Below are 27,783 nucleotides of genomic sequence, written 5' to 3'. Positions count from 1 at the left end.
TCTGGTGACTTTGGGAGAATAATTAGCGTGGGAGGGGCCTAGGTGCCCTCCAATTATTTTAGTCACTTAAAAAGGGCACTAGAGTTTTTCATTTCCGTTAGAATGAGCTGTTTCGCAACATTCTAGGACCACTGGTTCGATACGATCACCCCTGGGAAAAAAACAAACAAACAGATAAACACTCATCCGTGATCTGCTTTCTGGAAAAAAAATACAAAATTCCACATTTTTGTAGATAGGAGCTTGAAACTTCTGTAGTAGGGTTCTCGGATACGTTGAATCTGATGGTGTGAATTTTATTAAGATTCTTTGAATTTTAGGGGGTATTTCCCCCTATTTTTCAAAATAAGGCAAATTTTCACAGGCTCTTAACTTTTGATGGATACGACTGAACTTAATGAAACTTTAACGTTAGGCTCTTAACTTTTGATGGATACGACTGAACTGAATGAAACTTTAACGTTTAAAATCGGCATTAAAATGCGATTCTTTTGATGTAGCTATTGGTATCAAAATTCCGTTTTTTTAGAGTTTCTGTTACTATTGAGCCGGGTCGCTCCTTACAAGATTACAAGATTACAAGATTTTTTACTATTAAAAAGGTAAACACTGGACTATCATTAATAGCTGATGGATATTTGATAGTTAGGGTTTCAAAATTGAGACTACTAACCTCATTTTCTTCCCTAACCGCAGCAATTTCTTTCTCGTATATAGCACTAATCACTTTATCTGCTAATGCATTTATCTGGTATACCATGGAAGAATAAAACGTTCGCTAAGGCTTTTCTATCTGCCGATTCGAAAGCCTGTTCGTAATCCATAACACTGAGGACAAAATATGTTTTTTTTTCGGCCAACCGTCTAGGGCTAAACGGAAAGCAGGTCTTTGGGATGAGAGGAAGTCGTAAAGAAAAATTTAAGGGGAACAGAAACTTCCAGGGAGGGTGCAAAGAGGGAGGCTTTGAATAGATTAGAAGGGAAGAGGAGTATACGTAGCTGTGTTGGCCTCAGATGGCTTGGTGATGCGGTGAGTTTTTATTAGTAGTAGTAGTAATCAAACAGTTCGTGGTAACGAACTGTAGTAAGGAGCGAACCGGCTCAATAGTAACCAAAACTCTAAAAAATGGAATTTTGATACCAATACCTACACCAAAAGAATCGCATTTTAATGCTGATTTTAAATATATAAGTTTCATCAAGTTTAGTCTTACCCATGAAAAGTTACGAGCCTGAGAAAATTTGAGTTATTTTAGAAAATAGGGGGAAACGCCCCCTAGAAGTCATAGAATCTTGAAAATCACACCATGAATCTTGAAAATCACACCATGAGATTCAGCGTATCGGAGAACCCTACTGAAGAAGTTTCAAGCTCCTATCTAAAAAAGTGTGAAATTTTGTATTTTTTGCCAGAAGGCAGATCACGGATGCGTGTTTATTTGTTTACGCTAATTATTTTACCAAAGTCAACGGATCAAAATTCTGAGATAGCCATTTTACTCAGCGTAGTGGAATAACTATGTCTTTGGGGACGACTTACTCCCCCACAGTCCCCGTGGAAGGGCTTGCAGAAACTTTGACCAGTGCTTACATATAGTAATGGTTATTGGGAAGTGTACAGGCGTTTCCAGGAGGATTTTTTCGGTTGGGGGAGGGGTTGAGAAGAGGGATATGCTGGGGGAACTTTCCATCGATAATTTGTCATGGGGGAAGAAAATCTCCATGAAGAGAGCGCAGGATTTACTAGCATTATTTAAAAAAAAAACAATGAAAAAATAAATATGAAAAAGTTCTTTCAGCTGGAAGTAAGGTAAGGTAAAAGGTAAAGGATACGGCATTAGACTTTACAGTCCTTACCGGCTGTGCTGATCTCCGTTTCTTGGCCCTTCAGCCAGGAAGTGCCTGGAAGTAAGGAGCAGCATTAAAACTTAAAACAAACAGAAATTATTACCCAATTGAGGGGCTCACCTCCTCCTAATACCTCGCTCTTTACGCTAAAGTATTTTTCGTAATTTCAACTATTTATTCTACGGCTTTTGTCATTCTGGGGTCATTCTTAATGAATTGGGAGAAAATTTAAGCTTTAGTGTAAAGAGCGAGGATCTGACAAGGGGGCGAACCCCCTCATATATGTAATAAAAATATGAGAATACAAAAGTTCTTTACGTAAGCTAATTTATAAGTTACGTAAATCTTTTACTAATAAAAATATTCGTAAAAAATTAAAAATTCTAGTTGCCTTTTTAATTAACCAAAAAATCGGAGGGCAACTAGGTTTCCTCCCCCGCTCTTTTTTTCTCAAAACTATTCGATCAAAATTATGAGAAAGCCATTTAGCCAAAAAAAAAAATGCAAATTTTGTTTTAATTATTCCTCTGCGGAGAGCCAAAATCAAAACATGCATTGATTCAAATTTTGCGATAGCAATCTTGTTTAAGATAGTCTAAAGGTCATACAACTATTCCTTTTAGGTTGAACTAACCTTCAAGGCACGCGGGGCAAGGTCTGTAAGTTATGCAAGTTCCGGTTGTTAACCTATAGGGTTTGTTGATGGGAAAAGATGGGCATATTTGATGCCCAGTCTACAAAAAGGCTTGAGGTATTAAGGTGAAACTTTTAAGAAGTATTGAGGAGGGTGTTGAACAAATATAAAAAACACACAGTTTATGCTGGTTGTCAAAAGGGTGTATCAGCAATATATATGGAACAGCTAATGGTAGTAGGTTGAAACTTTCAGGGCAAGCTGAGGCTTGAAAAGTGATCAAAGGGCAACCACCCCCGATTCCTCTGTTTAGACATCCCCCTTGACACTGATCAAAACTTTCAAAAATACATTTTGTTGATATGGTATAATCAACTTAAAGCTATACCTCCAGTGCTGCCATGCCCTCTCGGTCTCCAGGGCAAACGTTACGAATTATTTCATTTGTCCACTGATTACATACAGTATTTGTAATTGGGAAAAAGGGGAATTTTAGATCCTGTGTGTCTAGAAAAGGCTAAAGGTATCAAGATGAAACTTTGGGAATATTCAGCGGCCTGTTGAGCCAAATCAAAAGATACTATTTCCATCCAGGTTATCAAAAGGGCTTACGTGCAATGTTCTTAGAACGGCTAAGAATATTAACTTGAAAATTTTAAGGCCAATACTACTGCTACTTCTGCGACTGAAACTGTCCTTACTTGTGACTGATACTGCGACTTCTTAGGACTGAGACTACTTGCGAACATAACTGCAATTACTTGCAGCTGACTATGACTACTTGCGACTGTTACTACATACGACTACAACTGCGTCTACTTGCAACATTGAATATTTACGACTGCGACTACTTCAACCTATGACTTCTATCATTGTATGTTGAGGGGGTTAAAACCAATTCAAACTCACAATATGCATGGTGGTTGTCGAATTGGCCTACAAATATTAAAGGAATACCTGAGGGTTTTAGAAAGTGATGGGATGGCATCCAGCCTCCTGACTTCACTCTTTTTAGGTGTCCTACCCCCAGCATTAGTAGAAATTTTGAAATGTGTATTTGTTAAAAATAGTCAAAAGGTCAAAATATCTTCAGAAGCCAGTCTGATATTCCTAAGCTGAAGTCTGTCAAGTTAGTCAAGTAGGATTTTCGTGAGGATCTTTGCCAGTTGGCTTGTCAGCTAATTGGTCTGTAGTTGCTACCATCGTCTTTTACGCACTATTTGTAAAAGGGGACAACCGCGACTTTTGCTCAGGATCTGGGAAAGTTGTCTGTTTCCAAGATGCCTATTGTGACTTTATGATAGATGTCTACCCTCTCTTCAGGGGCCAAATTATGTAGCTCTGACTGGATACCATCCAGGAAGGGGGCTTTGTTCGTCGTCAGGGATTTTATAGCTGCAACTAGTTCTGATGGTGGGCTTCGACTAACATGGTTACTGTGGTAGTTGACAGTAGAAGAGGGATTTATTTTCTGGCAGAAGTGTTCCTTCCAACGTTCAAGCCTCTCCTCAGAATCTGTGATGAAGTGTCCATGTGTGTCTAACAGAGTTGTTGCAGCCATGGGTTTCTTTTTCGACAGCTCCAATACTTTTTTTGTACAAATAGTGACTTTCACCTTTTTAAAGGCACCTTTACATTCCTGGCACTTGTCATTGACGTTTTGGCGCAGAGCCTACCGTATTTTATCCTTTATTAGACGTTCTAGCCTCTTATATTCGGCCTGGCTTTATTTGTCTTGTTTTTTGGCGTGATTACATTTTTCAGCACAGATATGGATGATTTTGGGTGTGATCCACGGTTTACCAGAGCGTGGACTGTATTCCAAAGACTTCGTTGACCGTTTCTCTGATGACTGAGGGGCTTTCATCAACGAGACGGTCAATTTCCTCTGTGGTTGGAACTCCCGTGAGTTTGATGCTTGACAGCTTATTTGAGAGAGCAGTTCTATACTTGTTCCTTTTTTCGACGTTTTTTTGTAGCAGATCGACACGATATCTTGGGTAGCTTTTCTTGGGCTGTTGGGGCTTTCTGCGGTGTATACGGAGCACTGACATAACTGCAACGTGGTCTAAGTCAAAATCGCCACCGGCTAAAAATACTTTACTGAGTACAGACGACTTCCAACGCCAGTATGAAGTCTATCATATTTGAGGTGCAGCCGTCTGGTGATCTCTATGTGACTTTTCTGCGTCCTTTATGTCGAAATATGGTATTGCTTATGCTAACTTTGTTATTACGACAGAAATCTATGAAAATTTTCCCCCTAAGGTTTTGTCGTCCAGTTCCAAACTTGCCCTTTACGTCTTCAAAATCTGCATTTGATTGTCCCACAATATCACTTAAGTCCCCAATCACGAACAGAACCTCTTTCTTGGACACGGTTTCTACGGTATTTTGGAGCTGGGTGTAGGAGTGTTCTGCTTCTTGTTTTTTCAGGATGTTTCGAGGACAAGAACTTGGATGATGGACGTGTTAGCGATGGACCCTTTAAAAAGGGTGGTGATGATACGCCCTGAGAGTGAATTTATGGCAAGTAGAAATTGATTGGCATGTTTCAAAAGTGGGGTGCCAACACCTTGACGGTGAACACCATAGATCTGTCCCGAGGTGATTATGGTATTGCTGTTTATAGTTTCTATTCCTCTCAGAGGCAGGTGAGTCTCTGATAGTCTAATAACGTGCCAACCGTAGCGGTTAATTTTATTTAAAGTTAATTCCTTTTATCCTATTTTATCAAGTGTGCGTATGTCGTTAGGGTAAACATTGGTGTCGTCAGTTGCCCTGGACACGGTAGAAAATCATCACCATAAATAAAGTAAGTTCTACTGTTTTTTTTTATTGAATGTTCAAGTTACATTTAAAAAAAAATACAAACAAAATTTTTGCTGCTACAGCCCCCTTTCCCCAAGCCGTAAAAGTTCTAAAGCCTATTGTTTGTTTTTGCTTTACTGAAAGCAAAATAGACTACAAACTTTTTCTTACCCTTATAACAACGAAATAATAAATCTAACTGAGTTAATAACATTTAGAATTATTATCACATTCAGTTTGTTTTTATTAGTTGTTTCCAGTCGTCTTGATGAATCTAAAGAATCTTGCTTTGACCATGTTGTAGAAAGAACTTGAAAATAAGAAACAAAATACACGAAGTTCATAAATATAATCTTACACATTCAGATTACAAAAATATGAATTACTTTTCCTCGTACAATGGAAAAAACAATGAATTTGAGCAGAAAAATCATCCAATACCATGATGTAACAAAAATAGCCTCTTTAGACAAAATGAACATAAAAGTTAGATCAGATATATATGCATTAGAGAAATCATTTTAGCAAACATAATAAAATAATAACGAAACAATTCAAGCACTATTCCAAGAGACACACTGTTTTCAAAATAACTAAACTAAGAAACAATATATATATATATATATATATATATATATATATATATATATATATATATATATATATATATATATATATATATATATATATATGTATATATATATATATTTATATATATATATATATATATATACATATATATATATATATATATATATATATATATATATATATATATATATATATATATATATATATATATATATATATATATATATATATATATATATATATATATATATATATATATATATATATATATATATATATATATGTATATATATATATATATTTAAAAAAATTAAAAAAGAGTACAAAACAAGCAACTGATACTAAAGGTTACATTTTTAATCAATGTAAAAATTAAAAAAAAAAAACAAGGTGAATCTAAAACACTTTTCATCAAAACAGAAGTCATTATCAAGCGTCTCGAGATAAATATAATAACGTGAAATAAACATAGGGAAAATTTAAGTTTTTCTACATATTATCTAATTTGTAAGTTTTTTGAATTTTTTTTTGTTTATTTATACTATTTAGCATCTCAATTATTTCTTGTAAATAATTTTGCTTTAATAACACACTATTTTCAACTGAAATTATTGAAACTGCATTTGTCCCGTTGTTTATTTTCAAGTAATCATTTTAAACGATAATAGCTGCTCAATAAAAGCCAACAGTTTTTAGTTTTTAGTAGTTTTTATTAATAGCCGCATAGCTACTGTCACAATTCCAGTTCTCCAGTTTAAATTCGATCCAAGTTACACAGTTACAAGTTATATAGTTTTAAAAACTTTAATAATCCAGTTTTTTTCGTGGGTGATGCTATTTCAAACTAGCTTATATAATCAAGATTATTTATGGTTACAGTGTTAGTTATGTATTTCTTTTGCAATTTATAAATTTGAACGATTTTTAACTTTGGAGCTTAACACTTATGATTGACCTATGGCATGATTTTACAAAATAAGAAAATATGGAAGCCAAGAATACCAGTTTTCGTATCTGTCAGATAAATCAAACTTAAAATATTAGTAAGCAATGGTTGGGAGCAAAATAGTGGTGATATAAGCTTTCCAAAAAAGAATCTTGCCATTTTAATTATCCACTTCTTTATTAAAAGTATTAAATTAAAACAGGAGGACTACTTGCGAGGAAGGAGGGGAAAATTGTCGTTAAATTTTTTTACAGCAACTATTTTGAAGAAAAATGTTTTTGGCATTTCATTGAAAAACAACTTTGTTTGCTTTCATTGAAAAATCGAAAACAACAAAATTGGTTCATCTTTCTTTGAATTAAAATAAACCGGGTGGACTGTAATAAAAAAAGTTGAGAGACATGGCTAACTAGAGAAAGCCAAGACAGATAGTCTGAATGAGAGGCAAAGCTGACATAACCTTTTTTCAGAATTGTATAAAAATGATGTCTTTTCACTCGCTGAAGATAGTTTATCCATTCATTCTTGGGCAGAACTAAGTTACATAAGCATAGAGTAATGATTATTTAAATAGCCTACCAGTTCTCTGAGCCATTCGAAAGCAATTAGAGACCCCAAATAGAATGTTCTCTTAGATTTATGAATTACCATATTCACAGGACTTGCAGGCAATTGGGTAATTTATGTAGTTCACATCATATAAGATTTGCTTTACTGAAACAAACAACTTGAATTGCAATGGGAATGACCCAGATTTTTTGGCTGACTCATGACGGACACTTTCCATTGGGCTTTTATGCAAGACGAGGAGCTGAATTCGCTTTGACTAACATTCCTGCCATGTGGATAAACTAATTCATGAATATTTGCTTCTTTTTTTGTAGACAAAAAAAGTCTGAGGAGTCAGACAGAAAAGGACTCTGAAAATCAGTATTCATTAAAGAAAAGGAGAAACGGATTCAAAATAAATGGAACATATCTTAGGAAGCAAATATGGTGGGAAAACTCTCAGAAAGATATTGACAATACTCATATATCAAAAACATTTCCGAATTTTAATCTTGAGAAGGTAGTCCTCGAAATTAAGGCATTCCTTATAATAAAGACTGTCTCGTCTTTATTTTTACTTTCTTCTGCGATCGCATCAAAGCATGTGTATTTTAAATTTAGCCTATAATGAACATATTGTACACTTTTCTTTTTGTAGACATCTGGGGTGTGGCACACACCCCAGATGTCCACACAGATTTGATGTCAATACAGATTTGAGTGTTATTTACACTCAAATATACAAAATTATACACAAGTTTCTTCTGGCAGTAAACACACCACAGTTATCTCACTTCGCTTTGACTGGGATCTATACACAGTATTCACTCTATGAAAATCTGCATCTTTTTTGCACAAACATCCCAGCCCCAAATATACCATGATCATTCTTCTAAATTTGGCCCCAAAGATACAATAAAAGATAACATTGACAGAGGAATTAATAGTCACTGGTATATCTCCTGTTCCTAAAAGCCCTTGTTCTTCTATTTCAAACCATTCTAACACGTTGTTTATCAGTGATAACAAATTACATAAACAGAATACGATGACAACTCCAAAAAGCATTATAGTCAGTTTAATTTCCTTTTCTTGATTTCTCGTCAAAGTAGATCTGACTTTCATTGACTGGCCAATCTAGAAAAAAAAATCTGTAAGATAAAGGAGATGCCTTTTGTCACATTAAGTAAAACATAAAATAAAAAGAACATAACATGTAATTCTAGACACAAAGAACAGCAGAAAATCAAAAAAATAATCGAATTATTTTATTATTCAGAAATATCGAGGATTTTAGACAGTAAAGGCAGGGAATAATTTACAGAAAAAATTCAAAAGTGAATAGGGAATTTCCAGAAATTAAGCATCCGCATAATTTTCCTTTTGAATCTTCTTATAGTTTTAAACACCAGGGATGAGTGAGCCTAGGCCATTGTCTGAGAGCCTCAGAATATGTAGATTTTTAACCCTTATCAAACTCTTCGTGGTAACGAACTGTAGTAGGGAGCGACCCGGCTCAATAGTAATCGACCTTCTAAAAAATGGAACTTTGATACTAATAGATACATCGAAAGAATCGGATTTTTATGTTGATTTTAAGTATATAAGTTTCATCAAATTTAGTCTTACTCATCAAAAAGTACGAAGATGAGAAAATTTGCCTTGTTTTGGAAAATATGGGGAAACATCCCCTAAAAGTCAAAGGATTACACCATCACATTCATCGTATCAGAGAACCCTACTGTAGAAGTTTCAAGCTCCTATATACAAAAATATGCAACTTAGTATTTTTTGCCAGAAGACCGATCACGGGTACGTGTTTATTTGTTTGTTTTGTTTTTCTTTTCCCAGGGGTGATCGTATCGACCAAGTGCTCCTATAATGTCGCGAGAGGGCTCACTCAAACGGAACATAAAAGTTCTAGTGCCCTTTTTAAGTGACAAAAAAATGGAGAGCACCTAGGCCCCTTCCCACTCTTATGTTTTTCCCAAAGTCAACGGATAAAAATTTTGAGATAGCCATTTTGTTCAGCATAGTCGAAAAACATAATAACTATGTCTTTATGTTATTTAGTCATTAACTGTTTTATAAAGTAGAATTGAGAGAAAGAGTTAAACTTTAGTGTAAAGAGCCGGGCGTTGATGACAGAACAGCCCCTTCCATTCACGGAATAATTTCTGTTCGTTTCAAGTTTTAATATAGCTCCTTACTTTCAGTTAAAAAAATTGTTAATTTTTCATTTAACAGCTATATTTAGCCAAATAGCTAAATATTGTTAAATAGCTAAATACGTTCCAAAAAAGTTAAATACAAGAGCGATTTACAAAATAAAAATACTTCGCCAATTATCTGGAATGACGAAATAAGTATCAAAACCCATTTAATATGACTGCCCTTAGAAAAAAACGATTCCCACAGTCGTGTCCAAATTCGATCAAACTTCAAAGTATAAGAATTTTAGTAGGTTACTATCCCCGCCCAAAAATGCGGGGCCATTTTCGATGATGAGGAAACATATCTACAACAAAAAAGTATACGAAAAAATAATGATGTAGAATAAAAAAATTGTCAGCCACTGGGAACCGTTACCAATTGTCAGCCGAGAAATTGGAACCGTTACCAATTGTCAGCCGTAAAATTGTCAGCCGAGAAATGTTAAACTTTCTTACTTTCAGTCTATTAACTAGAAAGGAAAAATGAAAGAAAAAAATAAATTGATTCTTGTTATATTTTTAATTTTGAAACTAAAACTCATATCTGATATCAAACCATAATTTCTATCGCGAGTAAATGTTGTACCTGATTTTTTTTTTACCCTTTGTGTGATCGATTCTTCTTGCTGCAGCGAAACATAAAATTTTGAGGGAACAGTACAATACTATCCTTGCTCCTGGTATTGCTGCGTATGTTACGAATCCATGTCTTTATCAAAATCGAAAAATATTGCCCTAGATATTTCAGAAAAAGGAGAAGAGGATCTTTAAGCAGATCTGTTTAAACTGTCTTACTTTCAATCTATTAACTGGATAGGAAATCTGAAAGGGAAAAAAATTGAATCTGGTTATGTTTTTAATTTTGAAACTAACACTCATATGTGACATCAAACTATAATTTCTGCCGCGAGTAAATGTCGTACCTGTTTTTTTTTACCCTTTGTGTGATTGATTTGTCTTGCTGCAGCGAAACACAGAATTCTGAGGGAACAGTATAATACTTTCCCTGCTCCTGGTATTGCCGCGTGTATTACGAATCCGTGTCATTATCAAAATTGAACAACATTGTCTTAGATTTTTCAGAAAAAGGAGAAGAGGATCTTGAGGATCTTGAAGCCGATCTGTTTAAAGTTTCTTACTTTCAATCTAGTAACAAGAAGGGAAAAATAAAAGGAAAAAACAAACTGAATCTGGTTATTTTTTCAATTTTGAAACTAAGACTTATGTCTGACATCTAACTATAATTTCTGTCATGAGTAAATGTGGCACCTGCTGTTTTACCCTTTGTTTGATTGACCTTGTATTGCTCTTCTGATTTCCCCTCTGAGAAAATAATAGTAAATAGTTTTTTTTTTGCAATTGCCTAAGAACTGTGATAATTTCAGATACGAATTACGTGAATAGCAACGACAATACACTATGTTCATGTAGTAGCGGATATGTAGTGCCAATAGACAATTTTATTTTAAAAGGTTTAAAAACATAATAACTATGTCTTTGGGGCTGACTTACTCCCTCTCAGTCCCCGGGGGAAGGGCTGCAAGTTACAAACTTTCAACAGTGTTTACAAACAGTAATGTAGATAACTTCGAAGACCACACTGCCTTGCCATGAGAGGAGCGCTAAGTGGGAGGACCTTCCCTTGGAGGAATTTGTCAAGGGAGAAGAAAAATCCTATGAAGTGGGCGCAGGATTTTCTAGCATTATTTTTAAAGACAATGAAAAGATAAATGTGAAAAAGTTTTTTCAACTGGAAGTAAGGACCAGCTTTAAAACTTTAAACGAACAGAGATTATTACGCATATGGGGGATTCATCTTTTCCTAAATACCTCGCTCTTTACGCTAAAGTAATTTTAGTAATTTCAACTATTTATTCTACAGCCTTTGTGATTCAGGGGTAATTCTTAAAGAATTGGGACACAATTAAAGCTTTAGCGAAAAGAGCAAGGTTTTAACGAGGGGTAAACCGCCTCATAGACATAATAAAAAATACGAATATAAAATTTCGTGAAGTAAGTTAATTTGTAAGCTACGGAAATTTTTATTAATAAAAACAATCGTTAAAATTTAAAAATTCTAGTGGTCTTTTTAAGTGACCGAAAAATTGGAGGGCAACTAGGCCTCCTCCCCCACCATTTTTCTCAACATCGTCTGATAAAAACTAAGACAAAGCCATTTAGCAAAAAAAAAAAAAAATAAAATAATACGCAAATTTCGTTTTAATTATTCATTTGCGGAGAGCCAAAATCAAACATGCATTAATTCAAAAACGTTCAGAAATTAAATAAGAAAAACAATTTTTTTTTTAACTGAGAGTAAGGAGCGACATTAAAACTTAAAACGAACAGAAATAACTCTGTTTATGACAGGGGCTGCTCCCTCCTCAACGCCCCGCTCTTTACGCTAAAGTTATTAACTGTTTTATAAAGTAGAATTAAGAGAAAATGTCAAACCTTAGCGTAAAGAGCGGGGCGTTGAGGAGGGGAGAGCCCTTTCATACACAGAGTAATTTCTGTTCGTTGTAAATTTTAATGTCCCACCTTATTTTCAGTTAAAAAAATTGTTTTTTTTTTTATTTAATAGCTATATTTAGCCAAATTGCTAAATATTAATAAACAGCTTAATACGTTCCAAAAAAGTTAAATACAAGAGCGATTTACAAATAAAATGGTTCACCAATTATCTGGAATGACGCAATAAGTATCAAAACATATTCAATATGATCACCCTTAGAAAAAAAAACAATTCCCACAGTCGTGACTAAATTCGATCCAACTTCAAAGTATAAGAATTTTAGTAGGTTACTTTCCCCGCCCAAAAAATACGGGGCATTTTCGATGACGAGGAAACATATCTACAACAAAAAAGTATACGAAAAAATAAAAATGTAGAATAAAAAATTTGTCAGCTGCTGGGAACCGTTACCAGCGCACACCGTCCTTACTCCGATTCGGCCTCTATGGAGACGATACAGATCGGTAGCCAGCGCCACTCCGCCAAGCTGACATGTCATATAATATTTTGCAACAATATGATTATTGCTTAAGGAATTTTTCTGCAGCTATGTGGATGATTTCAAATGACTTATTTAAAAAATAATTGATGGGTTTGGCGACGCAAGATAAGGATGTGGAAAGTTTCTCTTTCTTTTTCCTTGAGTCAATATCCATATTTTGTTCCATAATTTCAAAACTAATAAATTTAAGAAAAAAAATTTCAGAACTATTAAAGTTAAGAAAAAATCTTTTCAATGCAAACCAATACACTTTTCCAGCAAGATGTTTCAGTTTGTTTATTTTTATTCATTTTCTATTTATTGCTTTTTTTTCACTTCTCAAGTCTCCCACAAGAGAACTACGGCAAAAAATAATAAAAATCTTTAACATACAAATAACAGTCCAATCATGAAAAATCATTTATTTGACAGTGAAACAAAAACAAAAATCCCTGGATCTGCTGATGAACACTGTATATGTTAGCGGAATATCCAATACACTTTTCCAGCAAGATGTTTCAGTTTGTTTATTTTTATACATTTTCAATTTATAACTTTTTTTTTTACTTCTCAAGTTTCCCACAAGAGAACTACGGCACACAATAAGTGCCCACTAAAGTTTGGCTCTGTCTATCAACTCTGCTTCTTAAAACCGTAAAAAATTCTAGAGTAAAGAGTAGAGAACTGAGGAGGGAACAGCCCCTTTGATGTGCGGAGTAATTTCTGTTCGTTTTAAGTTTTAATGTTGCTCCTTACTTTCAGTTAAAAAGACTTTTTTTGTAACATATATATATATATATATATATATATATATATATATATATATATATATATATATATATATATATATATATATATATATATATATATATACTAGCTGTTGGGGTGGCACTTCGCGCCACCCCAACACCTAGCTGGTGGGGTGCTTTGCGCAACCCCAAGCCCCCCCGCGCGCGTAAGTCGTTACGCGCTATATTAGTTACGCGCCATTGTAGTTGTGTCCCTGTGTCCCACCTGTGAATATAGATAGATTTATATATGTGTTTCAAACTACGTAAAACTTGCGAATATACAACATTCTTGGCTTTCGCATTGTCTGTGCATATACAAAGCCTTATGTACTAATAATGACGTCATATGCAAACGCTCTTTTTACAAACAAACAAACATGCATACACACAACTCGTTTTTATATAGATAGATAGATAGATAGATAGATACAATACAAATTAACTAGTCGATTCTTTACACCCTTTCTTTTCTTACTTTCTCTATCAGCCTCAAGCCTGTTTCCTTGCTGTTCTTTTGATTCCTCGGCACGCTTTCTTTTCTTACTTTCTCTATCAGCAGCAAGTTTTTTGGCATAGAATCTTTGAGCATCTTCCTCGGCTGTTGCCATTGTAAGTTCATCAGTCATTTTACAGTTAAACATTAATAGATTTCTACGTGAACGCATGTATTAAATATATTTAATGACGTCACCGTCATAACAAAAATGACGACAACGAATTTCATGACGTCAGTCGACACAAAAACATGACGTCACCCGACAGACAGACCCACACATCCACAGACAACTTATTTTTATATATATATAGATATATATATATATATATATATATATATATATATATATATATATATATATATATATATATATATATATATATATATATATATGTATGTATGTATGTATATTTCATATATATATATATATATATATATATATATATATATATATATATATATATATATATATATATATATATATATATTTTCCCAAAGTCAACGGATCAAAATTTTGATCCGTAATATCAAAATTATAAATCATATAAAGGGGGATAGAACACAACCCTGCTTAACTCCTGATTTAATACAAAACCAGTTGCTAACCTCATTTCCTACCTTAACGGCAGCAGTATTATTCTCGTACATAGCTCAAATCACTTTAATGTATTTTTCAGGTATACCATATAACGACAAGACCTTTGTTAACGCTGTTCTATCAACAGAATCGAAAGCTTGCTCATAATCGATAAAACTGAGGACCAAAGGTGTTTGACAACGAAGGGACTGCTCAATTATTAACCTAAGAGTGAAAACATGGTCGACACATCCTCTACCTTTTCTAAAACCGCATTGTTCTTCCCTTAAAACTTTGTCTACAGCATGTCTCAGTCTAAAACATATCATATTACTCAGTAATTTGCTACCTACAGAGACCAGACTAATGCCTCGATAATTACGACACTCACTCTTGTCACCTTTCTTATACAGCGGTTTAATTAAGGTTTTCCTAAAATCATTGGGTACTTTCCCTTTTTCAAAAATCATGTTTATAATCTTCAGTAGCTTATTCCTAACCTCAGAGCCACCATATTTAAGAAACTCATTAATCATACTATCAGCACCTGGGGTCTTATTATTTTTAATACTTTTAGTACTGTCGCTAATTCTTCCTCACCAAACAAATCTTCCTTCACATCCAAGGTATCACAAAGTTTTTCATTTTCATCTATATCTTTTCCTGCAACTTTATCTCGGTTTAGCACATTCTCAAAATGTTCCACCCATCTTTCTTTAACTTTTTCCTTATCACTAATTGTGGCCCCATTTCTATCTTTAACTGGAACTAGTCCGGATTGGCTACTCCTTTTCAATTTATTAACATGCTAGTATAATATTTTACTATTATGCCGTCTAGCCGCATCTTCCAGATCCTCAGCAATTTTATCCATCGCCTCCACTTCACATCTCCTTAGTTCATATTTTAATGCTTTCTCCACTTTCTTTATATTCCTTTTGTTTTCATACGACCTATCACTCAGATAATTCTTATACAAACCCCTTCTACTCTCTATTAAACCTAAAGCTTTTTCACTAATATTCCTAGTTGCAGTCTTAGCACTCTTCCCTAGGACACCATCAGCAACTTCACAAATTGTTTTTCTGAAATTATTCCATCCATCTTCCACATTGTCAAATTTTAAACTCTCAAGTTTAGTACTCAACTGTTCCTGGAATTTTTTTTATCAAATTTTCATCCTGAAGTCTACCAACATCATAACTTTCCGGGAGGGAGTTACCCTTCCGAAATTTCAGCTTTAAATTAACCTTAGACACTACTAGATGGTGATCTTTACTTTTAACATCAATAACGGCACTCCTATACACCCTAGTATCTTGTATTGATCCTGCTAGTCTTCTGTTTATAATAACATAATCAATAAGGTTTGCTGTCTTACCATCACGTGAATACCATGTCAACTTATGGGCCATTTTGTAACCAAATACTGTATTGGTTATAACTAGGCTGTTATACCTACAAAATTGCAAAAGCCTATAGCCATTACTGTTTTCTTTTCCTACACCAAATTTACCTAGGCTAGGATACCATCTATCCCTATTTCTACCAACCTGGGCATTAAAATCTCCTAGCAAAAACACCATATTTCTACCTGGTACCCTGTCTATTTGCTCCTGTAACTGTAAGTAAAATTCATCTGAGTCACTAGTATCTCCATCAGTTGGTTCAATGGGGGCATATACTATTATAACTGATACCCTAAACTTTTTAGTCATAACATGAGCAATTAGTATTCTATTATTAATAACTTCCCAGCCTAAACAAGACTTAGCAGCTTCCTTATTCATCATGAGTCCTACTCCCTGTCTATGTACCCCATCCTTCCTGCCTGAGTAAACAAATTCTATGTCACCTAATTTCATGCTTCCTACCCCTGGGATATGATTCTAATTTCGACCCCTGGTAGTGATTACCATTTTGAACATCACAAAGTTTTTATCACGAAGCATCAAAGTATCATATAGTTATGCTAACTTGGTTACTAGGTTTTCGACTAGGCTGAACAGAATGGCTAGCTTAAAATTTTAATCCGGCGACTTCGGGGAAATGTGCGTGGGAGGGGGCCTAGGTACCCTCCAATTTTTTGGTCACTTAAAAAGGGCACTAGAACCTTTAATTTCCGTTAGAATGAGCCCTCTTGCAACATTCTAGGACCACTTGGTCGATACGATCACCCCTGGGAAAAAAAAAACAAAAAAGGACAAACAAACACGCATCCGTGATCTGGCTTCTGGCAAAAAATACATAATTCCAAACTGTTGGAGATAGGAGGTTGAAACTTAAACGATAGGGTTCTCTGATACGCTGAATCTAATAGTGTGATTTTCGTTAATATTATATCACTTTTAGGGGGGTTTTCCCCTATTTTCTAAAATAAGGCAAATATTCTCAGGCTCGTAACTTTTGATGGGTATAACTAAACTTGATGACGCCTAAATATTCAAAATCAGCATTAAAATATGATTCTTTTGGTATAACTGTTGGTAAAAAAAAATTCCATTTCTTAGAGTTTCGGTTACTATTGAGCCGGGTCGCTCCTTACGATGATAGCTACGATGATACGCTATTACGATGATCGCTCCTTGATGATAGTAATTACTCCAGTTTCGGAACCAATAAAATTTAACGTTGGATTACTTTTCATAAATTTTCCCTATGCGCCAATATGTACATAAAGTAATTGAACATCAAATGGAAATGTTATTGTTTGGTATTTTAGTAAGGAGTTTCTTTTAATCTCTCGCAAAGATTTTATTTCAATATTTTCGAAGACCACACCACCTTGCCAGGATTTTAAATAACAGTTCAATGTGGACATATGCTTTCATTTGACAGTGAAACAACAACAAAAATCTCTGGATATTCCGCTAACATATACAGTGTTCATCAGCAGATCCAGGGATTTTTGTTTTTGTTTCACTGTCAAATAAATGATTTTTCATGATTGGACTGTTATTTGTATGTTAAAGATTTTTATTATTTTTTGCCGTAGTTCTCTTGTGGGAGACTTGAGAAGTGAAAAAAAGCAATAAATAGAAAATGAATAAAAATAAACAAACTGAAACATCTTGCTGGAAAAGTGTATTGTTTTGCATTGAAAAGATTTTTTCTTAACTTTAATAGTTCTGAAATTCTGGAACAAAATATGGATATTGACTCAATGAAAAAGATAGAGAAACTTTCCATTTCCTTATCTTCCGTCGCCAAATCCATCAATTATTTATGAAACAGGTCATTTGAAATAATCCATATAGCTGCGGAAAAATCCCTTAATCCATAATCACATTGTTGTAAAATATGTTTTGACATGTCAGCTTAGCGGAGTGGTGCTGGCTACCGATCTGTATCGTCTCCATAGAGGCCGAATCGGAGTAAGGACGGTGTGCGCTGGTAACGGTTCCCAGCAGCTGACAAATTTTTTATTCTACATCTTTATTTTTTCGTATACTTTTTTGTTGTAGATATGTTCCTCGTCATCGAAAATGGCCCCGTATTTTTTGGGCGGGGAAAGTAACCTATTAAAATTCTTATACTTTGAAGTTGGATCGAATTTAGTCACGACTGTGGGAATTGTTTATTTTTTCTAAGGGTGATCATACTGAATCTGTTTTGATACTTATTGCGTCATTCCAGATAATTGGTGAACCATTTTATTTGTAAATCGCTCTTGTATTTAACTTTTTTGGAACGTATTAAGCTATTTATTAATATTTAGCAATTTGGCTAAATATAGCTATTAAATAAAAGAAAACAATTTTTTTAACTGAAAATAAGGAGGGACATTAAAATTTACAACGAACAGAAATTACTCTGTGTATGAAAGGGCTGTCCCCTCCTCAACGCCCCGCTCTTTACGCTAAAGTTTGACATTATCACTTAATTCTACTTTATAAAACAGTTAATAACTTTAGCGTAAAGAGCGGGGCGTTGAGGAGGGAGCAGCCCCTGTCATAAACAGAGTTATTTCTGTTCGTTTTAAGTTTTAATGTCGCTCCTTACTCTCAGTTAAAAAAAAACTTGCTTTTTTATTTAATTTCTGAACGTTTTTGAATTAATGCATGTTTGATTTTGGCTCTCCGCGAATGAATAATTAAAACGAAATTTGCGTATTATTATTTTTTTTCTTTGCTAAATGGCTTTGTCTTAGTTTTTATCAGACGATGTTGAGAAAAATTGTGGGGGAGGAGGCCTAGTTGCCCTCCAATTTTTCGGTCACTTAAAAAGACAACTAGAATTTTTAATTTTTAACGATTGTTTTTATTAATAAAAATTTCCGTAGCTTACAAATTAACTTACTTAACGAACTTTTATATTCGTATTTTTTATTATGTCTATGAGGCGGTTTACCCCTCCTTAAAACCTCGCTCTTTTCGCTAAAGCTTTAATTGTGTCCCAATTCTTTAAGAATTACCCCTGAATCACAAAGGCTGTAGAATAAATAGTTGAAATTACTAAAATTTCTTTAGCGTAAAGAGCGAGGTATTTAGGAAAAGATGAATCCCCCATATGCGTAATAATCTCTGTTCGTTTAAAGTTTTAATGCTGGTCCTTAATTCCAGTTGAAAAAATTTTTCACATTTATCTTTTCATTGTCTTTAAAAATAATGCTAGAAAATCCTGCGCCCACTTCATAGGATTTTTCTTCTCCCTTGACAAATTCCTCCAAGGGAAGGTCCTCCCATTTAGCGCTCCTCTCATGGAAAGGCAGTGTGGTCTTCGAAGTTATCTACATTACTGTTTGTAAACACTGTTGAAAGTTTGTAACTTGCAGCCCTTCCCCCGGGGACTGAGAGGGAGTAAGTCAGCCCCAAAGACATAGTTATTATGTTTTTGTACCTTTTGAAATAAAATTGTCTATTGGCACTGCATATCTGCTACTACATGAACATAGTGTATTGTCGTTGCTATTCACATAATTCGTATCTGAAATTATCACAGTTCTTAGGCAATTGCAAAAAAAAAACTATTTACTATTATTTTCTCAGAGGGGAAATCAGAAGAGCAATACAAGGTCAATCAAACAAAGGGTAAAAAAGCAGGTGCCACATTTACTCATGACAGAAATTATAGTTAGATGTCAGACATAAGTCTTAGTTTCAAAATTAAAAAAATAACCAGATTCAATTTATTTTTTCCTTTTATTTTTCCCTTCTTGTTACTAGATTGAAAGTAAGAAACTTTAAACAGATCGGCTTCAAGATCCTCAAGATCCTCTTCTCCTTTTTCTGAAAAATCTAAGACAATGTTGTTCAATTTTGATAAAGACACGGATTCGTAATACACGCGGCAATACCAGGAGCAGGGAAAGTATTATACTGTTCCCTCAGAATTCTGTGTTTCGCTGCAGCAAGACAAATCAATCACACAAAGTGTAAAAAAAAAAACAGGTACGACATTTACTCGCGGCAGAAATTATAGTTTGATGTCACATATGAGTGTTAGTTTCAAAATTAAAAACATAACCAGATTCAATTTTTTTTTTCCTTTCAGATTTCTTATCCAGTTAATAGACTGAAAGTAAGACAGTTTAAACAGATCTTCTTAAAGATCCTCTTCTCCTTTTTCTGAAATATCCAGGGCAATATTTTTCGATTTTGATAAAGACATGGATTCGTAATGCATGCAGCAATACCAGGAGCAAGGAGAGTATTGTACTGTTCCCTCAAAATTTTATGTTTCGCTGCAGCAAGAAGAATCGATCACTCAAAGGGTAAAAAAAAAATCCGGTACGACATATACTCGCGGCAGAAATTATAGTTTGATGTCACATATGAGTGTTAGTTTCAGAATTAAAAACATAACCAGATTCATTTTTATTTCCTTTCAGATTTCCTATCCAGTTTATAGACTGAAAGTAAGACAGTTTAAACAGATCTGCTTAAGATCCTCTTTTCCTTTTTCTGAAATATCCAGGGCAATATTTTTGATTTTGATAAAGACATGGATTCGTAATACACGCAGCAATACCAGGAGCAAGGAGAGTATTGTACTGTGCCCTCAAAATTTTATGTTTCGCTGCAGCAAGAAGAATCGATCACACAAAGGGTAAAAAAAAAATCTGGTACGACATTTACTCGCGATAGAAATTATGGTTTGATGTCAGATATGAGTTTTAGTTTCAAAATTAAAAACATAACCAGAATCAATTTATTTTTTTCTTTCATTTTTCCTTTCTAGTTAATAGACTGAAAGTAAGAAAGTTTAAACAGATCTGCTTAAAGATCCTCAAGATCCTCTTCTCCTTTTTCTGAAAAATTCAGGGCAATTTTGTTCGATTTTGATAAAGACAAGGATTCGTAGCACACGCGCCAATACCAGGAGCAAGGAGAGTGTTGTACTGTTCCATCAAAATTTTGTGTTTCGCTGCAGCAAGAGGAAACGATCATCTGAATGCACTTATGAGCTGACGCATAAAAACTGAGCTGATTCAATGAGAAAACTAGAAGCCGAGTTTAATGAATCGTTGGTACCTGCTCCAACCTAGGAGTGTGAATGTGGTCCAACAGTTTCATTCGCGTAACACATAAAAAGATCATTTGTTAGAATGTAATTAAAGTTTTTTTAAGGGGGAGGGCAGGGAAAGGGTCTGTGGAGTGTAGTATAAGGCGATTTTTTTGTAGGGGAGGGATTAATTATTTTTGTGGGGGAAGGGGTTGAATAATGTGCTGTTTGTTTAAAGTAGCGAGATTGATCTGAAGTTCGAGCGATTATGGTTATGTTTTGGTTTATAATAGGATACAAATTATTGCTTGTTCTGCCGTGCGTTTAAAAAACTGTAAAGTTTTTCTTAGCGCGGCAGCATTTTGTTGAAGGTGTGTTTTGGTTTTGTATGTGAAGAAAAATAAATAAATAAAAAAACAAAAAAACACAAGTGTCGGTGTTTTGCACCTAAAGTAAAAAAAAAAAAATGGAGCTGCTACCTCCGGTTTCAGAACTAGGACCTAAGAGCTCCATATTTAATCTGTGAGTCTCTTGAAATTTTGATTTTAAAGATAAATAAATATGTTTTTTACTATTCATGGCCATTTCTTTATACTTTGTTGGCCGACACTCACTTTTTGAGATAGAATGAAAGCGTGGCTTTTCATAAGTATACTAATGTCAGCTACAGATTTAGCTGCTAGGAAAAAGACTTGCCTCAAAAGACAGAATATCTGGAAAGATGTACTTGATTTGGTAGCCAAATTGTTCAAGAGGTGCTATTCATGTCAGTGAGGGTAAATCAACCCTAGGTTTACCATGTAGTACACAGTACAGCGAAAAAAGTCACTTTTTGAATGAGAGTAGACAACCACTTTAAGAACAAGTTTGTGTTAATATTTAAAGAGAAAGAACTCGAAATAGGTGAATAAAACTATAAGAGAGTTTAAGGAGTAGATTTTTAAATTAATTACCAAAAATTTTATTTGCGTAGTTAAACTACTTTCTTTCAAATATTAAAGAAAGTTGGCCTGAAAAGAACTTGTTATCTTTGACTACTATGTAGTAACATACTAAATTTTTGAAATAGCTCACTGCATCTAGATATTAAACATTCCAAAAATGAAAAAAAGTATACTAAGTGATTACGTGGTAATCACGCGTAAGCAATTGCCGTTTTTTTACGGGGCTGTAGCTCCTCCCCATATTTATGACAATCAAGAATTATTGAACAGAAATTATGTTTTATCATTTATACAGGAAATTTAAAATAAAATGAAAACTTCGATTAAACAAGCGTTCAACCGAAGAAAAAAGCAACATTGGAAACTAAACAAGCAAAAATATTTGTATGCATGAGGGGGATGCTCCCTATTAACCCTCTACTCTTTACGATAAAAAGGAACTTAATTCCCCAATATTTGAAGAAGAGATTCTTTAACAAAAGGAACATGAGAATGGGGACAAAGTGCATTTTTCACAATATCATGAGAAAGAAGGGGCTTATTGAAAAGAATTTAACTTAGACAAAATTTGTTTTAAATGTTTAGAAAGGTAATTGGTAAGTGTAACACTTCCACTTACCATATGTCTATGTTAGTTGCATTCACAAGTGCTTTCAAAAACAAATAGTTTCTCAAGCGCAAAGAGTATGTGGTTAAAAGAAGGAGATCCCTTCATAAATGGGACACATTTTGTTCTTTGTAATGTTCTCTTTAGCTTTATTTGAAAATTTTTTTTTTACGTAGTTTCTAAATGCTAAGGATGGTATTCCTGGCAGACGCTGGCGTCACAGACGCAGTGAAGCCAGAATCAAAGAGAAACAGGAATTTGCTTAAATAGAATATAATGTATGAAAATTTATTCATTCCTTTTAATAAAAAAAAAACTAATGAAATTATAAAACAAGTGAATTAAAGGAAAAGAAAAGACAGGAATATCTTTATATTTTCTTGTCACAGCTTCTAAAAGGTTACACCTGCAAGAAAACATGAGAAGGTATTCTGAAACTAACTTTTCTGTTGCCCTTGCAGACAAATTGCTGATGTCAATATTCCCCGTTTAGTGGATAGGGATTTATTGTATGCACGACACTTGGCGATTTATTGTATTGACGATCTTGGGATGTGGACTAACTAAGAACACTAAATTTACCTAATTTCAAGGCACTTTTTATCCAAATTATCATATATTTATTGTTTTATTATTGCCCCTCCCCAAAGAATATTCTTTCACACATGCCTAGGATAGGGCACTTCGATTTAAACAAAGGGTAATGAAACAAGACAGTCTTTCCAGTATCGATTTTTTTCTCAACAAAAGGTAACCGCTAGTATTTTTATCTTCAGCTTTAGAAATGAAATGGAAATATTTGATTTTCCACATACTCCCAATTACCATTGGTTTTACGTGTACTGTATTATAATACAATGTTTCAGATTTTCACTTGAAAATTATTCTATTTCTTGTTGTGTGTATAACTAACAAGGTCTTATTTTTTTAAAGGTTAAAGGCTATTATTATTGCAGGGTGGCAATAACAGGGTGGCAAAAATGGAGCGGTAAATAGTCCATGCTACTCATTCTCACCAATATGCTGCTAGTTTCCCAGGAAACACCAAAATTAGACAAAACTTTAAATCTGTTATGAAAACATAATTAGAAGGTCAATGCAGATTGCATAGGGGAAAAGGAGCAGAGACAGTGCTCCAGTAGGCCATCATCCAAGTTCTTCATCAATCAAACAACGTCCTGGTTCCTAGTATTTGCTATGCTAGCATTTGTTTAAAAATACTGTCAGTCAGCTGGGACCCCAGAATGATCTGTAGGCGATATCTCTGGAAAACATCTAGCAAATCTTCATCCGCTTTTTGGAGCGCCAATACTTCAGAGCCATATTTGACCAAAATCATCAATGTTGCTTCTAATATTCTATTCTTGGTTTGCAGACTTATATTCCTACTCTTGCATACTTTTTTTTAACTGTGAAAAAAAAAACCTGAGCCTTGGCTATTCTAATTTTAACATCTTCACTGCTCCCACCATCTTTAAAAATAATACTGCCAAGGTAATTGAAGCTGTCCACGTGATCAAAATTTTCGTTACCCAGCGTCAACTTTTTATCTTCACTTATTCCTAGCCTTAGTGACTTAGTCTTCTTAACAGTAATTTTCAAACCTATTTTAGCACCCCGAAACCGCAAAACCTCTGAAAGGCTTAAATCATCTAAGCATGATTAAATCAGTCCAGGATAGTTTTTCTTCCCAATTTGATTCCGTGGTCTTCCATTGCCTTTCCTGGGCTTCTTAAGACAAAGTCTATCTAAGTTATCCGTATAAAGGGTGATAGAACACAACACTGCTTAACTCCTGATTCAATAGAACCAGCTGCTAAATTCATTTCCTACCTTAACAGCAGCAGTGTTATTCTCGTGCATAACAAAAACTGCTTAAACGTATTTGTCTGGTTTACAACACAAGGATCACACTTTCGCTAAATCTCTTCATTCAACAGAATTGAACGCTCGCTCATAATCTATAAAACTGAGAACCAAAGGGGTTTGATAACTCAGGCACTTCTCAAGCTAACCTAAGATTGAAAATTTGGTCGGCACATCCTTTACCTTTCCTAAGACAGCACTTTTCTTCTCTCGTAACTTTGTCTACAGCATCTCTTCTTCTAAAAATTATCGCATTACTAAGTAATTTGCTACCTAAAGTGACCCGACTAATGCCTCGATAATTGCCAAACTCACTCTTATCATCTTTTTCATACAGTGATTTAATTAAGGTTTCTTAATCGCTAGTTACTTCCCCTTTTTCAGAGATCATACTCATAAGCTTCTTATTTCTTACCTCTAAGCCACCATATTTAAGAAACTCATTTACCACACTATCAGCACCTGGAGCCTTATTATTTTGTAATCCTTTGTAGTATTGTGGCTAATTCTTCCTCACTAAACAAATCTTCCTTCACATCCAAGGTACGACAAACCTTTTAATCTTTCCTCTATATCTTTTCCTGCAAATCTATCTGTGTTTAGCACACTCTCTAAACATTATGCCCATCTCTCTTAAACTCTTTCTTTAACACTAATTGTGGCCCCGTTTCAGTTCATTCAATGCTCTCGTCAGTTCATTCGATGCTCTCGTCAAAGTAAGACGCATTTAAGACCTCTGTGTGGATTTATGTGAAAATATTATTTCAAGAACTTTTGGATACTCATTCAATGCTGAAAAAATTATTTCAAGAACTGTTGGATATTTAGTAATACATATTAATATTGGGATATTAGTACAATATTAATGTATAATGGGACGTAAAAGAAAAAATCCGAAACGAGAAGGTATAAATATTTCATTAGACACCTCAGATGATAGCTCTAGCTCGAAACCGGAAATATCAATACTAGCTGCAGATTTTAAGCAAGTTCTTGAAATTGTAAAAAAAAAATGGTAATAAATTAGACAACCTATGCAATCAATTAGGTACTCTTACTACAAGGGTCGATAATCTGGATAAAGAACATTCGCTTCTTAAAAATAAGATGGTTAATAGTGAATTGAAAATTGGAAAAACTGAAGATGATACGTCCTGCCTCAATTTGCAATTAAAAACTTATACTGATGAATTAACAAAGTTAAAAAGAAAAAATTAAGATTCAATGTGTCGGATTGTGAAATTGGATGCCGCCAAGTTAGAAAATAATATTATCATACGGAATGCAATTTGTGAGGATATTGATAACGATAAAGCTTTATTCACAGAAGTTGTTCGCCATGGATTAGAATTGCCTGAAGTAAATTTTACAATCTCTCAATATGATAGAAATCGTAAATTTTTAAAGGTGACACTAAATAAAAAAGACAGCAAGTTTTCTATTATGAAAAATGCCAGCAAGCTTAAGGACAAGACATTTCATGGAAATAATAGCAACTTGTTTATTAGTGATGATGTGCCAGCCGAAATTCGTAAAATACGTAAGCTGATTTTGGCGAAACGGGATAAATTGCGGAAGATTCCTAGATATGAGGCATGGATATCAAAGGGAATTCAGACAAACTTGTTTGTGGAAAGACCTGACGGTTCAATTACAAAATATTCATTTAGTGACAGCATACCAGAGGTTGACGACTTTCCGAACGCCCGAGGACATATACATCGTAGTTTTTAAAGTGATGTTTCAGTGAAATAAAATCATATCGTCTAATAGTAAAGCGCCCTGTTAGTATGTTTTAAAATATACAAGTAGGAAGCGTTTAATCATGTTTTGTCTCGTATTTATCTGTTTTTTATTTATCTTCTCACTAATTTTTGTTGCTCTATGTATTTATTACTATTCTTTCTCTTTAGTTATCTTTTTTTACTGCTTGTTTTGGAGCACATAGAGGTCTTTCTGAATAGTGGTAGAATATTGAAAGAATTTGCCTTAGAATGAAGACATTTCTTTTTTCTTTTCTTAGTTGTTTCTGCGTCTGTTACCTTTTATTTTTGTTTGTTGGGCGCATGGGTCGTGGTGTGGTTATTCTTGACATGGTGGTAATATTTGATAATGGATAGAGATAGTGATGGAATTCCATCATCGAGGTTAAAAGAATTTGAGCGAGATTCTCTTTTGTTTCATTCAGTTTTCCAAAATATTTTAGCTAGTGATAACGAAGATAATAGCAGCATTTTAGATATACCAAAAAATCAATATTTATTTTTGAATGGATTGGCAAAGAAAAATTCTAGAACAAGGAGGATATCGTTTTGGAATTGCCGGGGCTGGAGGACTGCAAGGGATACAATTGACACTTTTCTATCGACATCTGATACGGACATATTCGGTTTATGCGAAACTTTTTTCGATGAGTTTTCAATTGAAACTGTTCATGTTGATGGTTTTCAATTGTTTCATGTTGGGAGGAGTATGCAAAAGAAAGGTGGTCTTGGTGTTTTAATTAAAAGTTGTATACCAGCCCGTGCAAGACTAGATTTTTTGAAAACGAATATTGAAATGTTATTTGAATCTTGTGTTGTTGAATTTTTTTTCCATATAATGAGAAGATTCTAATTGCAGTTAATTATTGTAGTCCGTCAGCTAGTCAGATAGAATTTAGGAATTTACTGCTTGTTTTGGAGCACATAGAGGTCTTTATGAATAGTGGTAGAATATTGAAAGAATTTGCCTTAGAATCAAGACATTTCTTTTTTCTTTTATTAGTTGTTTCTGTGTCTGTTACCTTTTATTTACCGGATATCAAAGGGAATTCAGACAAACTTATTTGTGAAAAGACCTGACGGTTCAATTACAAAATATTCATTTAGTGACAGCATACCAGAGGTTGACGACTTTCCGAACGCCCGAGGACATGTACATCGTAGTTTTTAAAGTGATGTTTCAGTGAAATAAAATCATATCGTCTAATAGTAAAGCTCCCTGTTAGTATGTTTTAAAATATACAAGTAGGAAGCGTTTAATCATGTTTTGTCTTGTATTTATCTGTTTTTTATTTATATTCTCACTAATTTTTGTTGCTTTATATATTTATTACTATTCTTTCTCTTTAGTTATCCTTTTTTTACTGCTTGTTTTGGAGCACATAGAGGTCCTTATGAATAGTGGTAGAATATTGAAAGAATTTGCCTTAGAATGAAGACATTTCTTTTTTCTTTTCTTAGTTGTTTCTGTGTCTGTTACCTTATATTTTTGTTTGTTGGGCGCATGGGTCGTGGTGTGGTTATTCTTGACAATGGTTGTAATATTTTATAATGGATAGAGATTGTGATGGAATTCCATCATCGAGGTTAAAAGAATTTGAGCGAGATTCTCTTTTGTTTCATTCAGTTTTCCAAAATATTGTAGCTAGTGATAATGAAGATAATAGCAGCATTTTAGATATACCAAAAAATCAATATTTATTTTTG

General features: G+C 34.1%; 1 protein-coding gene across 2 annotated transcripts in view; it reads right to left on the bottom strand.

The window, feature by feature from the left end:
• Positions 1 to 6,214: 6,214 nt before the first annotated feature.
• LOC136031461 (FMRFamide receptor-like) overlaps positions 6,215 to 27,783 on the bottom strand; it is a 68,051-nt gene continuing 46,482 nt past the window's right edge. For both annotated transcript variants that reach the window (XM_065711076.1, XM_065711077.1), the window contains one exon: positions 6,215 to 8,516. In XM_065711076.1, the coding sequence (XP_065567148.1) occupies positions 8,127 to 8,516 (390 nt within the window). In that variant the 3' untranslated portion in view covers positions 6,215 to 8,126. The remainder of the gene's footprint in view (positions 8,517 to 27,783) is intronic.

The sequence above is a fragment of the Artemia franciscana genome, chromosome 9, assembly GCF_032884065.1.
Source record: "Artemia franciscana chromosome 9, ASM3288406v1, whole genome shotgun sequence".
Lineage (NCBI taxonomy): Eukaryota > Metazoa > Arthropoda > Branchiopoda > Anostraca > Artemiidae > Artemia > Artemia franciscana.
This window is presented reverse-complemented; position numbering and strand designations above follow the sequence as displayed.